The sequence below is a fragment of the Anabrus simplex genome, chromosome 1, assembly GCF_040414725.1.
Source record: "Anabrus simplex isolate iqAnaSimp1 chromosome 1, ASM4041472v1, whole genome shotgun sequence".
NCBI lineage: Eukaryota > Metazoa > Arthropoda > Insecta > Orthoptera > Tettigoniidae > Anabrus > Anabrus simplex.
In genome coordinates this window covers 1,199,573,679-1,199,591,071 of record NC_090265.1, presented here as the reverse complement: position 1 = coordinate 1,199,591,071, position 17,393 = coordinate 1,199,573,679, and the positions used below count along the sequence as shown (strand labels likewise).

At 40.6% G+C, this 17,393-nt stretch overlaps 1 protein-coding gene across 6 annotated transcripts in view; it reads right to left on the bottom strand.

Annotated features, from left to right (window-relative positions):
• The window catches only part of LOC136877469 (uncharacterized), an 86,656-nt gene that overhangs the window by 24,937 nt on the left and 44,326 nt on the right, over positions 1–17,393 (bottom strand). For 5 of the 6 annotated variants that reach the window (XM_068228691.1, XM_067151551.2, XM_067151560.2 and 2 more), the window contains one exon: positions 997–1,221. In XM_068228691.1, coding sequence (XP_068084792.1) covers positions 997–1,221 — 225 coding nt within the window. Of the gene's footprint in view, positions 1–996; positions 1,222–17,393 lie in introns of those variants that run through there. The other variant, XM_068228689.1, reaches the window with a different exon arrangement.

Sequence of the window (17,393 nt, the reverse complement as noted above, 5' to 3'; positions counted from 1 at the left end):
AATACTTCTATCAGTAGAAAACATCTCCACTCCAAATTCAGACACAAGCACTCGCAAAGAAAAGCCTTCATTTCTTCCACAAACTGATACAAAGCTTGACGACAAAATTCGCACCCCTACCCTCTCTGCTCGAGATCATCGTCACAACGCACCAATTCCTTAAATGACTTGCGATCATTGAAGGCGCCTGCTGTCTGGTCGTACCTTCTATCGTCCAAGAACGTTTTTCCTCTTATTTTCAGGTATGGTTCAAATACATGTATGTACTAAAGAAAAGATGTTTAAGGGGTGATGAACTGATGATTCGAATTGAGAATGGGCAGTAAAAATGTAGTCGAAAGGCGAAGTTGCAGGAAAAAACCGCTATGACCTACAAAAAAGTTAAGAAAAGGGTCAATAAGCCAAAAACGTCAAAAATGAAAAAAAAATAGAAAACAAATCCATTTCCTGGCCTACAATATCTCAAAATGAACATATATTATTTTGAGCCTCGACTTCGGACATTCGAGAAAGAAAGGATTTTCCCCTCAGCTTCCGAGCCCTAATTAGTAGATCAACAGTAACAGAGACAAACTTTTCTGCTAAAATTATAGTATTCCTCGGTCATCTTACATAAAGAAAGCTTTCTTCAGCTTTTCCCAACTACACTACTCAAAAACACAAATTTGGATACTTTTTATATGTTCATACCTCCATTATAAGCATACACACTGTATTGAAACGAAAACAGACACATAATTAAACAAACCTTGTTTGCAAAAATTAAGAATGGAAATGAAACGCGTTTTCTTGGACACGCCGTAGACGTAGTATTTGCACACCATGTTCCAAACATAGGGGTCCCTGATCATTAGTGAATTATAAAGAGTCCCTTCACTCCCTTCACTCGACAGGCTGTCCCAGGAATATGATTAAGATAATAATAATAATAATAATAATAATAATAATAATAATAATAATAATAATAATAATAATAATAATAATAAAGATAACAACCTCCTGTAAGGTAGTATTTTCTCCATTGCAAGAGAAAGACAGGTCCAGAGCTCTAAAGTGATCGGTGTAGTTGTGGCAAATTGCGCAGAAGATATTTTGAAACCAGATTCCAGTATATGAACTGAGAACAGGAATATCCAGTTTGTAGTCGTAGTCCATTGAAGTCTGAGAACACTGGTCTTGAAGAGGATGGCCATTTGGACAGGACGACACCATATAGATCATCTGTCAACAGTAGCAGAGACAAAATTTTCTGTTAAAATTTTTCTCGGTAATCTTAAATAAGAAAAACTTTCTTCAGCTTTTCCCAACTACACTACTCAAAAACACAAATTTGGACACTTTTTATATGTTCATACCTTCATTATAAGCATGCATATTGAAACGAAAACAGACACACAATTAAATAACCCGTCTTTGCAAAAATTAAGAATGGAAATGATACGCGTTTTTTGGACACACATTGGACGTAGTATTTGCAAAGCATGTTCAAAACATATGGGTCCCTGATCATACACAACATTTGCTACATGGTAATGAAATGAAATGTCGTATGGCTTTTAGTGCCGGGATATCCCAATTACCCGTCTCAATACGCAGTCCCGCTTAATTCGCGTTAAAGCCAGGGATGTAGACCCAAAATGTTTAAGCGTATACTCTGTTAGGCCATGACTACACTCCTGGCACTAAAAGCCATACGCCATTTCATTTTACCTCCAAAGTAGAGGCATTTTCCTAACTGATAAACTGCATTTCTTCTGACGACTCATTCCTCAGTATCACTATTATTCGTTTTCAGGATGTCTTTTTACTCAAACTACCCATCTTCAACCAACGATCCATCTTTGTTGCTGCTAAACAGCGTGTTGGTTTTCAGTCTCAAAGAAACTTACTAAACGCGGAAGACACAACACGACAGTTATGCAAACTCATGAAATAATTCACATCTGATGGACCCATGGCCATAAAACTGATCAATGTACCAATGTTAGATCTAGATATTTTGATGGAACACTCCCGAAAGGAAACACCAGTTTGCATATTATTCAACAGATGAAGAGAGAAATACGATACACAACGTTCATGATTATTATGAGGTAATGCTTAAGCAGAAATGCTAAAACTCAGGGGAAGAATAGTGAAATGTGATCAAAGATGAGCTGTATCAGGCTTCGTCATTCGCATACGAACGACGTTAGGGTAAAATCAAATGGTAGTCTAACATTAAAGTGTGGCCCACGAGTTACTTTTTGGTGTGCTTGGTTTGGCCGTACCTGTAATGGAATCGGGTATACCATGCTGAATGTAAACATAATATGCACGAATACATTTGTTATTTATTCTAGTTGAAAACAAACGAAATATTTTATCAAACACACTTGTTCTGAATTATTATCTGAATTATTGTATTTTAAACGTATTCTAAATATCCTGTAATATGTATTGATACCAGTAATGACCAGTGGCGGCTCTAGACTTACAAATTTTACTATTTTAAAATTATTATTCAAACTGGGGCACGCAGGCTGAGCTAGAACCGTCTCCAGTAATGGTTTTTGTTGGTTTGTAGTATTTTAATTTGCCCTGTGCCTTGCTAAAAGAAAGTCTAGTTATCTGAAACAACCTGAATAAAAAAGTTTGCAGTACGGAAATCACTCGTGCACAGAATTGAAACAGTCTAGACACAGATGAAGCATGGCAGGACATGTCTTGCAATAGGTGAAAACCATCTTTGCATGTTTTCTCGCCTCAATTCTACCTCAGATAGCCTTTCTGTGCGACGTCTCTTACTCATTTTTAACAAATTTTAATCAATTCTGAAAAGATAAAAATAACATTAAAAATTGTCATTCATATATGAGTGACATGACCACCAGATGTAAAGATTGCCTCCAAATTAACACAGGGTCACGTCATTCATATGTGCATGACAGGGAAAAATCATGAAAATAAGATCGTATAACTGTTGCAGATGAAAATAAAATTCAAGGTAGCAATCCATATGCGCAAAATCAGTTTAAAAATTCATTTGGCCCCGGGGAAAGTTTTACGACCCAGACCTTGGCATTCAATGTGTTAAACAGAACGCATACAGCGCGTAGGCCTACCCGCTTATACCCACGATTGCAGCCCTGGTTAAAGCGCGTTTATCCGAGTGTTTACTTTACGTTTTGCGGTTTCAGCTAACAGTACATTAAGGTCACGAAGTTATCAGAGATGTCGCTGCACTAGTAAATGCAAAACTGCCGGGCTGGGTGGCTCGCTTTCTGAAACCAAATTGGCAGGTTCGATCCTGACTCAGTCCACTGATATTCGAAGGTGCTAAAATACGTCAGATCCGAGTCGGTAGATTTACCAGCACTAAAAACTCTTGTGGGTCAAAATTCAGGCACCTTGGCGCATCCGAAAACCTTTGAAGTAATATTTATTGAATGATTTCCTTATATACGACATTCCTTGTACTTTATCATTTTACAATTCTTTTTACGTTTAACGACACAGGTTGGTGTTACGGCGACGACGGGATAGGAAATTGCTAGAAGTGGGATGGAAGTGACCATGACCTTAAGGTACAGCCCCAGCATTTGCCTGGTGTGAACATGGGAAAAAACAGAAAACCATCTTCAGGGCTGCCGACAGTGGGGTTCGAGCCCATTATCTCCCGAATGCTAGCCGATAGCTACGTGACTCAAACCACGTACCCACTTGCTCGGTGCATTCCTTTTACAATTACTTTTAGCACTATTGCAACTTTAAAATATCGCTCTCTTGACATGGCTGAAAACTGCCTGAAGTAAATAGGGATCTTCACGTACCTTGAGGTTTATTGATTAGGATACAAAATGCCAAGCAAATTGGAAGTTGAGGCTTCTTGGAAAAAATGGAAGCGTTTTCTCTGGTAAGTCAATTCGGGGGATTAGAGGTCTCTGTCCAGCTTTATCCTCACCAATTATTTCCAAATCTAAACAATTTTCGTACATAGTTCTTACAATTAGCCAGCGGCCGTAGCCGTGTTGAAAACACCGGATCCCGGGAGATCTCCGAAGTTAAGCAACACTGGGCGTGGTCAAGACTTGGATGGGTTACCACGCGCTGTTGGTGGTGGTGGTGGTGGTGGTGGTGGTGGTGGTAAGATAATGGAGGAGCGAAAAGGAACTGGCCACCCTACCGTATGTAAACTCCGGCTTACGCACACCTCTGTGGAGGTTCGGACCTGCCTTCGGGCAGACTACACCCTTTACTTACCTTCTTACAATTAGGTCCTAATCTGATTCCGTTTAGGAGCCGTTAGGAAACGTACGTTCATATTTCTAAGGAGCATAACTAAGGCTCCAATTTTTAGAATAATAATATGTTGAGGCAAACCATTAATTCCAAGAAATTGAAGAGAGATTTAGGAAATTGGAGTAGCTAGCTTTCATCTTCAGTAGGCCCTATTCATCTTCAGTATTCATCTGTTGACGCTAGTATATGGTTTTGACCAAAGGTACCGGACATAAGACCAATTACTTTCAAATTAGTTCATAATGGCAACTTTCGAGAAACTGATGAGATCTTTCCCAGAGGTGAAAGTTTCGTTATAAATTTCTATCACAATATCACCATGTGCTAAAATTCTGGCTGGTCGTCCAATAACAATTGATTTGTCACCATTTACAGAAGGGTAGCCGCCGTTACATATTTCTTGCAAAACATCAGCGAATTTGAGCTTGCATTAGGGAGATAGTGGGTTCGAACTCCACTGTCGGCAGCTCTGAAGATGGTTTTCTGTCTTTTCCCGGTTTCACACCAGGCAAATGATGGGGCTGTACCTTAAGGCCACGGCCGATTCCTTCCCACTCCCAGCCCTTTCCTATCCCATAGTTGCCATAAGACCTATTTGGGTCGGTGCGACGTAAATCAACTTGTAAAACAAAGTATTTAATGAAATTATAAATAAATGTTTGACGATCATCATGCGACAAACAGGCAAAATCGTTACGAAATTTCCAAGAACAATAATTTACCCATCAGAAGGAATGGAATCTCGTTACCTATGATATACTAGGTGATGTACCCGTGCTTCGCTACGGAATTCTACATTGTATACAGAATTGTAGGCTAGGTAGTGTAGACGTTGTGAACAAGATCGTATTAAATTGCATAGCTCTTAACGTTACCCTAGAAACGCGACGGGGAAGTCACCAAACGTCTTTTCTCATATGAATACTGTGTTAGGGAATTTTCATTGTAATGGTAGGCCCGCTTGCCTACCATCAGTCACCACCAGGTTGGGGAGTTTTCATTATAATGGCAGACACTCACTCTCCACCAGCCATTTTACATCCTCAGAAAGACTGTCTTAGTGGCTTTTCCAACTGAAATGAACATAGGTCATTGCAATGACGTCAGTAGGAATGGCGCGATTAAAAGCAATACTTTCATATGAAATACTCCATCAAATGAAAGACCATACACTTTCTCACTTTTAACGAACAGTACTATGCTTGAATTCCAGAGCTGGAAGGACCATGTCGCAGACAGTTCTGATCCATGAACACTCTTCGTCTTTTTTCTGCGGTGCAGGAGGGAGTGGGGGGGAAGGCGAATAGTGGAGAGTCCCAGGGCAAAAACTATGCCTTTTTACTAATCTGTTTCCGAGGGTACCCGATGAGTCGGAAAATCTCAGTTCACTACAATGGCAACGGAAAAACCTATCTGATTTGAAGGCAATTTTTTCCTCCAAGCCAGAGGAGAAGCCCCCTCTTCACTGCTAATTTGGAATTAAATGAATGTAGAATTTAATAAAAGTGAAGAGGAAGAAGCTTTTCTTAAGAAACGGCTCTTTTCAGGGTTGACTTTTGAGTTTTTTAGTGAATTGTGGTGCTATAATTTGTAATAGGCTTAAATAGTAATTGTAGACCAGGTCATACTACTGCTATAACTTGAAATGGGCTTAAATAGTAATTCTAGACCAGGTCATCATACTACTACTACTACTACTACTACTACTACTACTAAGTGAGCCTCTGCCGTAAGTGTGCATACAGCTCATTCAAAACAGCGCGTCAGAGTAGGGATCGAATAACTGGAATACTATGATGAACCAGTGTGTTACGTACCTGCAGTATCAGAAAATGTATGAACCAGAGGAAAATGAAAATGAAAACCTACAACCTGTTTTCCAGTCATTGGCCGTGTCAGGGATGTAATAAATGAAGCATATATATAGGCTGTTAGTACGAAAGGGTCGCCACTGCCAGTGATACATTAATGACTGGTAGATGCGATGAAATGAGAATGGAGAGTGTTGCTGGAATGAAAGACGACAGGGAAAACCGGAGTACCCGGAGAAAAGCATGTCCCGCCTCCGCTTTGTCCAGCACAAATCTCACATGGAGTAACCGGGATTCGAACCACGGTTACCAGCGGTGAGAGGCCGACGCGCTGCCGTCTGAGCCACGGAGGCTACATGAACCAGAGGAATGGCATGCTAAAGAAGACAGTTTTCCAACTCCCCAGCTATTTCCCGCCAATGTTCAGTCGGGCTGTTATACTCGGTTCGCAGTTGTAATACCATCTATCGGAGTTGAGCGGGACCATAAGAAACGAAGAACATCACAACAAACAATGGTCAATGTAAAGTTATTGTTGATCAGTAACAAACAAGGGTCAATGTAAATTTATTGTTGATCAGTGTTATGCGCTTTCGATATTGTAGGCCTTCTGAAATACTCCTCTTATCATAGTCGATACAGTAAAACTGAATGAAACATAAATGATCGGAAATTGTATTGTCTATAACTTTTGTTATGTAGTACTTTTCGATAGCACCAATAACATAGGTATCGGTATTTAAAAATTAAATTTTAGGCGCCTTCCCCTAAACTACCATTTCATCTCGGGCGAATAAAATTATTTACAGCCTAGACTGCAGTTTCTTATTCCCCGACTCTATATAGCGGTTTTCATTAAATTCTGTTAACCCATTTTCTCGTGGCTAGGCGTTGATATGGACTTGGCAACAAAACTACAAATTCATTAATATCTGTGTTATCAGAGCCGGTACGGTAAAAATGTATGAGCCATAATTGATTGGAAATTTAATTCTATATAACTTTAGTTGTATAGTATTTATCGATAGGACCGCTAATAATATAAATATTCTAGAATTAAATTTAAGGCCTTCCCCTAAACTACCATTTCACTCGGCGTGAATACAATTATTTATAGCCTAGATTGTAGCGGCTCATCCCCCGACTTTACTTACCGATTTTCATTAAATTCTCTTCAGCCGTTTTCTCGTGATGCGTGTACATACATACAGACAGACAGACAGACAGACAGACAGACAGACAGACAGACAGAGACAGAAATTACGGAAAAGTAAAAAGTACATTTTCTTGTTATTATGGACATGACTGATACAGAAATACCATTCTTTTCAAATTCTGAGCAATGTACAGACAAAACTCTTATTTTATATATATAGATTAATGAATAACTATTTGCCATTGGGATTTTATCCCATACTGAACCGTGCTAATCGAATACCGTCAGCTGCTTTGAAATTTAATTTTAATCCAGACACCGAACCGAGGAATTTTGAATGTAATGTGCACTGTTCAACCACTGGGCAGCGAAACAGCGGCTATTCCTATCCACGAAGCTCTGTCCGCCTCTCTAGCCTAACGGTTAGCACTGTTAGCTGCTGTACTCGGAGGCCTGGGTTCGATTCCCGGTACTGCCAGAAATTTAAGAATTGCAAGAAGGCCAGTATGTGGTTAAATGGTACATACAGCTCACCTCCATCGGCGGTGTGCCTGAAAGAGCTGCACCACCTCGGGATGAGGACGCGAGTTTACTTGGACGTGAAGCCCTAAATTGAAGCACTTTTGTATTATATATCCTAACATTTTTCTAGTACCCCCGAACTATAGATTAAAATACATTCTTGGCATGTGTCTTTTGTTAGAGCATGTCAGTGATTTTATTAGTAATTGAAATTTGTTCCTAGTTTGTTATGAGTACCATGTCAGCCAAACCAAAATTGAAAATTAGCACATTAATATGACACGGAGGATTGACTCGCTTCGCTAACTATCGGGATGGAAGGAGTTCATAGCCTCGGTGTTAACATGAAAAAAGTTAAATTTCTCTGAAATCACTCAAGTTAATTAACAAATATAGGGAGTGACGACGTAGAGAAGGAACCTTTTAAATTTATCCGAAATCACTTCAAGCCAGTAAATATAGGGAGAACTAAAGAATAGACCGTAAAATTGCGCTGAATATCTTCTTCTTGGTCAAGCGACCCACTGCAACACAGGCTGAAGAAGCCGAAGTACAGTTGACTAGAAAGACGTCTGACTGCACATGCGTGCTTACCCCTTCCACTCCTCTATTGTGCTACATGCCTCAGCGCTCTCACAGTTCGGGCGTCCTTGAAATACTGGGGAGCACTTTGGCCAATATAAACCTACTATACTTTTCCTTAATAATTTAAAAATAAACGGTAAGAAATTATGTTTTAAAAGACACTACAAATCTACAGACCTAGAGCTTTTGTCATACTGCTTTACGATGTCAGTCGGTTCAGTCGTTCTCTCAAACTTGCGGTCAAAATTCAGCCTAGTGTTTTAAATTTGTAGATTATTATTATTATTATTATTATTATTATTATTATTATTAATACAAAAATAATGACAGGCGCTCAAGGTGTTATGCCATTCAAGTCCTATGGCGTTTGTGTTGTGAAAACAAAACTAAGAGTTAGAATATACTGTTTACCATCAAGGGAAGTGTCACGGAAGCTTATGTTGTGAAAATACGTGTTTCAATTTTATGTTATATAAAAGGAAACAAAAAGCACCTTTTCAGTGAGTAATGTGCTTACTTTGTTAATCAACACTGTCCAGTTGCTACTGGGCATTTACGTCATTCATCGATCATCACTCGCCTGCCTAAACGGAACGTACGGCACCTTGTCAGGAGCATGAGAAGGTGCTGTGAAGCTGTTATCCATGCGAGGGGTGGCAATACTCCTCATTAAGTGAACGACAACCTGTGATTTACTGCTCTTATCACATTAAATATGCATGATACATAAAACTTCATCGTCGCACTATGTGGTCTCACTTTGTACTTAACCTCGGATTTCCACATAAAATATGCCCTGCTGTTGGGCATTCTCCTTGTAATAAACTGATTAATTTCAGATACCGGTACAGTAACCAGAAATACCAATACCTTAATAGATGGTGGGCGCCAGTTACAAATAAATGTAACAATAATAGTATGATAATCTTGATTATCTCTTGGATGTAGGGTAATAAGCTTACTTTGACAACATAACCTAGAATAGGTTTTGGGAAAAGGATATTGACGTTTGTTTCCCAACTATAATTTGGGACTACCTGTCGTACCATGAAATAAAACAACTGCACTTGATACTAAACAAAATAAATTCTTAAATTTTGAAACTGAAATAGTGAGATTTGCTGCGATAATGAAATTACAATATAAAAGTCTGAAATTAAGACGGACTGAAGATCTAGGCATTAGATTTAAAATACTCTCGACCGAACTGTTAGTCTCCATTACGAAGACTATCTTCGGCTGTCACCAATCCGACATTAGAACTCGACCGAACTAACTACTTTTACAGTTTTCAGAGACACTGAGGTGTCGGAATTTAGTCCCGCAGGAGTTCTTTTACGTGCCAGTAAATCTACCGATACGAGGCTGACGTAATTGAGCACTTTCAAATACCACTGGACTGAGCCAGGATCGAACCTGCCAACTTGGAGTCAGAAAGCCATTTGAAAACTGGACAGGAAATGTATCCCTCACTGGTTCATACTACAATACCTTGGACACAGTATTCTTGTGAGTATTCTTTTTTTTTTGCTAGGGGCTTTACGTCGCACCGACACAGATAGGTCTTATGGCGACGATAGGATGGGAAAGGCCTAGGAGTTGGAAGGAAGCGGCCGTGGCCTTAAGGTACGGCCCCAGCATTTTCCTGGTGTGAAAATGGGAAACCACGGAAAACCATCTTCAGGACTGCCGATAGTGGGATTCGAACCTACTATCTCCCGGATGCAAGCTCACAGCCGCGCGCCCCTACGCGCACGGCCAACTCGCCCGGTGTGAGTATTCCTTGGAATTGGCATCAGCTATAGGTATCTCAAACCTAATTTGGGGACATCCTTTTAGCTTCATAAACGAGAGATAGCATGGCTTATAAATATAACCACTCTGCACAATCAACTTTACACGTAATCGACGGGGTAATGCAGCATCCTGCATTATCGATGGTAAAGGGAAGGTACTATATTAAAAAGTCAAAAGATGGCATTACAATCATACTTTATATCTGAAGGAAGTCTCTTGAGCTGTACTTGAGTCGTGTTTAGATTAACCGCATAAATTGAAGATAGCATTGAGCTGATGTCACGGGTATTCAGTGAGTAAAGATGAACACGCGCGAAAGTCAGCGCCTCACCCGTCTGAGCCACTCAGCCCGGCAGTGAATACTGTAATAAGGATTCTGAGTGTGGTAGGAGGTTGACATGGGTATTCGGGTGAGCATTATTAGACTCTTCAGAGGTTACACATACTTTTACTGAACCCCGTGAAAGTGAATCTTTCTCAGATTACTTAGTTGAGAATTAAGTTTACATTGACACAAAGTCAGCATTTTCTCTCTCATTACGGGCATCAGAATCTTTAGATAGCGACAGCACCACAATACGTGTCAATCTTTCCACGCACATTAATAAACATTTTATTAGCCCACATTCCAATATACTGGAATTTATTCAAACTCCTCGAGCTATAGGCTACAGATTGATGTTAAAATGAAACTCGACATCACTTCCAAACAAACTTGAAATATAGAATGAGCAGTAGTGTATGCTGGGATCAAGACGTGGGCTATAGAGCTCTGCATTTGCAAGAAAACCGCTCGAGCATTGCCCACTCCGTGCCGCTGCTCGACGGCTGGGAAAAGCCCGCGCTGCGATAAGGCTGTGGCCGTCTACTACACCATGTGGCCGGCCGTCCTTCACCTCTCAGGTGATCAGTGGAACTGTCGAGCACTGCCGGGCGCTCGAGCGTAATCGTAATCCCGGTCGGTGACAGTAAAACCGCCGCGCTCTATACAGTGCGGAATTCATTAGAAATCGTGTGTAAAATCAGTTGGTGACTGGGCTTTGAGCAGTGCAGACAGCGTTATGGATCAACCAAGTATAGGTCGTAAACGCTGCATTCAAGAAACGAAGAGAAGTATTCTGGAGAGAATTAGGAGCGGCTCGTTAGTCCTGAAGAAGAAAGATATGTCGGAAGAGGAGGAAAAGAGTGAAGCTTGGAAATCGTTTGCACTTGTAGTGGATCCTGTCACGCAGGCTTCTTCTGGGTTCGTGCAGTGTGCACATGTGATACTGTACTTTCGTACCAGCCAAGCACAACAGGTATGATTTGGCGCTGCAAAAGTAACTGAGGATCAGAATTCCACCGAACACGTACAGTACCAAGCAGCACAAAGAAAGTTGGTGTTGATAAGGTGGTCGATATGAGTGGAATAGATTTGCTGCCGTTAAATACTTGTAGTAAGATTGGCTTCAAGAATTATTCGCCGGAGCTCATCAATGTTAGCGCCACTTATGGCAAAGTCAATTATAGAAGATGTTCTTCCGCACCCTACCACTGTATCACGGCATGTTAAAGAAAAGGCCGGACAAAATACGGGCGACAATGGTGCCCAAGCTAATATGTGCCATAAAGAACAAAATGTGCGCTTTAGACACTGATCTGTGGTCTGATAACTACAAGAAGAGAAATTTTTTGACTGTGATATCGCATTATGTTAACGATGAGTGGCAGCTAGAAACGCTTGTTTTGCTAACAACTGAGTTTCCGGACATAACTAAGCGAGAGAACATTCAGCATGAAATCGAAGAGCGGTTGCTTCAGTTAGCAATTAACAAGAATGATCTTACAAAATGTTACTTTGTCACCAACCAAGGAGCTAATATGAAGAAGGCACTTGAATCTTACGACCGTTTGCCTTGCTTTGCTCACTTCCTGATGACTGCGCTTCGTCACCCATTTTAAGAGACGTTTTTAGAAGACGAAGCTCCTGAAATCCTGTCGTGTCTGCTATCAGCAAGAGCTATAGTAGGCTATTTGAAGAGATCGGGTCACTCGGGGCGTCTGCAGCACTCTGTGAAGAAAGAAGCTGTAACGCAGTGGAACAGTATACTGTTAATGCTCAATTCCATCATAAGTCAAATTGACGACATTCTAGATCTACTAGAATCGCGCGGGCAATCGAAACTCTTAGAAACTTTCCATGAAGAGTGCATACGGGAAGTTATCGCTTTTCCAACCCCCTTTAAAGAAGCGAGTTTGGATTTGGAAAGTGTAACAAGGCTGTAACGTGTGCTGCCTTGGTACACGCGTCTGTTTCATCATTGTGAACCAGAAGAGAGTCACAACGAAGTAAGAAATATTTTTATAAGTTACGATCGTTTATAAACCTGCTGAATTATCGGAATTTAATTATGTATATATTGTTTATCCTTTTCAGTGCATGACGAAAATAAAAACGAGAGCAGCATACTTCAGAGAGAAGTGCAAATTGGAGGCTATCCATTACAAAGCCACGGTTCTATGCCCATCACGACGTCATTTGAAGAAAGTCACAGCAGAAGAAAAGCAGGTCGCGTATGCTGAAGTTCGACGATTGTGCTCGGAACTGCCTGTAAATGGTAAGGTCGAATCACTGAAACAAATTAGTAAAGGAATGTTTCTGTATAGGCTTTTGGGCTTATGCCGTGTCAAGAAAATGAGGCATAAGCCCAAAATCCCATACAGGATCATGTCTTTAAGTACGGGCCGGGAAAGCATTAATGACAGCAAAACGAATGTTTGTTTGTCTAATCTTCCACCTTTCGTTAGATCAGCGATTATGCCGTCTAAAATATACAATATTTGGGAAGGGCTTCGCAGTCTAAAAATTCCACAATGCGTTTTGATGTAACTTTTGCGATATATTTAGGAATTCACTGGAAATATAGCTTCTTAGTAACCAGTAATCCTAAGTTTTATACATATTTAAAGGTGACAGGAATGCATTACGGATGTTTTGTTCATTTTTATAGCCCATTCAAGCAAACAGTGACCAAGTTCTTCCCATGAAAAAGTCCAAGGTGGACTGGAGTTCGGATGAGGACGACGAAGATGGACACACAAACACACAAATACTACTAATGATCTCGACAGGTACCCTTCGCTCTCCAAATCCGACTGTAGCTGTGCCGAAGGACACATTTTGAAGTGGTGGAAAACGCATGCGGAGTTATTTCGAAGGCTGTCGGTAGTAGCCAGAAGAGTACTCTGCATTCCTGCCACTAGTGCTGCCAGCGAGAGAAATTTTAGCCAGGCCGGTCACCTGCTATCCAGCAAAAGATCGTGCTTGGAATCAGACAAGGTGGATGATCGCTTATTGGTCCATCACAATTTCGTAAGTATTCTGAACATAACACGTAATCAAAAGAAAGGAAACATTCCTCAAACGCTATAAGTATATGACTCCACTTTCATTTACTTCACATGAAGAAGTGCAAACCGCCAGCTGTAGTAGTAGCTCCAGGAACACAAATGAATCCTGTGCATCAGGCAGCACCAATGACGAAAACCGAATTGTATATTTATGATTCACATATAACTTTATTTACAGGTCATAATTTGTTTATAAGTTAACGCTTATAAAATGAAAATTGATGAGTATTTGTTTAAAAACAATCCTGCATTCCTTCTTGATCCTGCATTTGATATTAGTACAGTGTATATGTGGCCGAGTCTGGAGATAGGCTACACATAGCCCACTATTACTGTGTCTCCGTTTATCTAGCGAACGGAACAAAATACTATATGAAGACATTACAGTTCATAACGTTACAATTATTGGAATACATAATCACCTCAAAGACGAAAATCCAATAGTCTGCAACAGTTTAACACACTTCAAATGTAACATATACAATTGTAATATTTAGGTTATAGAACTGATAGTAAAAAACGAAACAAAAGTAATGGAGTGCAGTCGAACGAAGGCAGGTGATGTAGGAAATATTAGATTAGGAAGCGAAGTCTTAAAGGAAGTAGATGAATATTGTTACTTGGGTAGTAAAATAACTAACGATGGCAGAAGTAAGGAGGACATAAAATGCAGGCTAGCACAAGCAAGGAAGAGCTTTCTCAAGAAAAGAAATTTGCTCACTTCAAACATTGATATCGGAATTAGAAAAATGTTTTTGAAGACTTTTGTGTGGAGCGTGGCATTGTATGGAAGTGAAACATGGACGATAACTAGCTCAGAAAGAAAGAGAATAGAAGCTTTTGAAATGTGGTGTTACAGAAGAATGCTGAAGGTGAGATGGATAGATCGAATCACGAATGAAGAGATACTGAATCGAATTGGTGAGAGGAGATCGATTTGGCTAAATTTGACGAGAAGAAGAGATAGAATGATAGGACACATCTTAAGACATCCAGGACTTGTTCAGTTGGTTTTTGAAGGAAGTGTAGGTGGCAAGAACGGTAGGGGTAGACCAAGGTATGAATATGACAAACAGATTAGAGCAGATGTAGGATGCAATAGTTACGTAGAAATGAAAAGGTTAGCACAGGATAGGGTGGCATGGAGAGCTGCATCAAACCAGTCTATGGACTGATGACTCAAACACACAGTAAAAAACGAAAGACATTTGTAAAAGAAATAGGTGAGGATTAATGTAAAGTAGTGGCCTATGATCTCGAGTCCGGTGAAGCGCAGCTCACTGGCTGGCTAGCACTGAGTCCGCCGGTTACTGGCGACCGACCGAGAGTTTGGCGCGCTCGGCCAGTCGCTGATGATCGATAGCCCGCAACCGGCTGCACAGGACGCTCGGCCGCTTACTCCCGAGAGCCAGAGAGGCGAGCGGTACTCGCTGGTAAAAATCAGAGAAAATGCAGACCTCTAGTGGGCTATCACTAGACTTAGGTTACCTACCCCTTTTCGATGGTTGGTTTAGTGAAAGTCAAGCCATAAGCGTTTTGACTGCAGCCAGCAGCCAACGGAGTAGCCTGCTGTGTTGTTAGTGCTATTTCAGAAGCTACTGTTCTAGCCTCTGCTACTGTCAATCAACACCTGATCAGTGGAGATGGTAACCGAAGATTTAGCAAATTATAAAGTCCGGATTTGTGGCTAAATGGATAGAATTCTTGCCTTTGGTTTAATGGGCCCGGTTCAATTCTCAGAATCAACAACGTCGTACTCTTAATTGCACTGGCTTGGGGACTGGGATTTATCACGTCTTTGCCATTCATTTCATCCTCATTAGGTGACCACCAAACCTATACAGATGCTATGCACAATAATAATAATAATAATAATAATAATAATAATAATAATAATAATATACATTAAAATTTTGAATTTTACTTCATTACCAGCAATCGTACCCATCGTTCATTGGTTTATTAGCTTCTTCGGAAGATCAGTGGTGGCGTCCAATCCATGATTACAGGTTCGATTCCAACCAACCAAATAACACTAAACCTGAACGATTGCATTTCATTTTAGCAGATCTACCTATAAAAACAAAACTATATTACTCCTATAACAGCAGCCCTGCACTGTCTTATACACGGATGCAGAAGCAAAAGAGTGAAATACCAGCACTCTTATCTGTATAATTAGGTCAGAATGAGGTGAGGAATTATATACGATGAGGAACGCATGCGTGAATTCGGAAGGCGATCTGACGGGCCGAAGCCTAGCTCATCTACTCTCCCCCCCCCCCCCCCCGCCCCTGGTCACCGCACCGATCGGGCGAGCCGTGCGAGATAAGAACGCAGTGCCTCGGCTGCAATATTTTTCACCGATGCCTTGCACTCAGAAATACGAGCGAAGTTTTATCTCATTGTGTTCAAGTTTTGCAAATGGAATAGTGTGCTAGTGCTTACAATATAACGTGCTTTAGATTTCCATCGTTCTCATTTGAGGTTCGGGCTTCACCGATAGCCTTGGTAGCCTTCAGTATACGCCACTGAAAATGAGTAAATAATATCCAAAACAATTAGAACAGCACCACCACAGCAAGCCGATAACAAGGCTTACAACGTCCTTTCTATCATAACAAAACGCAGTTCTTAAATTAGGAAGGCCATTTTCATCTACGATGGATTTTGTTGGACGGTTTTTAACATCTGAAGTAGGCAATTTTTAAAATACCAGCATCGATCAGTATAAAGGCATATGCTGTTAGTCCTCAGCCTAGAACAGAGTAAATCATATTCATTTTCATCTTCATCTTCAGCTTTTCTCACATCCGTGCGGTCGCGGGTGTGACTGTCGTACAATGTGGATTTGGCTCTGTTTTACGACCGAATGCCCTTCCTGACGGCAATCCTATGTGGAGGGATGTAATCACTATTGTGTGTTTCTGTAGTGTTTGGTAGTGTGGTGTGCTGTCCGAATATGAAGACAGTGTTGAGACCCAGTCTCCGAGCCAGAAGAATTAATCAGGCGCGATTAAAATCCACGACCCGGCCGGGAATCGAGCCCGAGATTCTCTGAACCGAAGACCTCAACACTGAGTATTCAGCCAAGAAGTCTGACAACAGGATAAGCAATATTGACGTATAACTAATTTGTTTACTTTGAATTTTTGAGATTGCAATTCTTGTTGCGCAGCTTGGTATTTTTCTAATATTGTTAGAGATACCCACTGCCAGAACAAATAGGTTACGATGATAAATGGTAGTACTACATCGTCATCATCATCATCATCATCATCTCCTCTTTTCTCTTCCGATAGCTATACTTAGTATCTTCTGGAAAATTTTCTGGTTTAAGTTTCGGGCTGGGTTTCGTCCACTTTATGTGAATGGATTCTTCCCTTGTGTGCTGCGCCGTCTTCATTTCATATTCATGGACTACCATCGTCCTCTGGGGCACGCAGCCATTGGAGAGAACTTAGATTGTGTCGCCTCTTTTGAGATACGGTATGAGGTAAGAGATTCCAGGGGCAGGTCTATAACAACTTCATGTCCGAACTTGCGTGTTCGCGCCTTCGAGTCCGATATTTTTTCTTAGTGACTAATGATGTTTCCCTTAATTTTCGAGGATAGTCATTAAACAAATTCACCATTAATTTATGGTTAAATGGCACTCTGCTATAAAAAAGGAATAAATTACCGTATTACTGAAAATGTACCAAACCATACATAGTAAGCCATAAGATTACAGAAAACTGACCAGACTTCCCGAATTATACGGGGTAGTTCCGTATTGTGACTCTCCCGTTATCCCATATTTCTAGGATTAGTTATGTAAGGACTGAGTTGGAAACCATGTGCTTAAATAA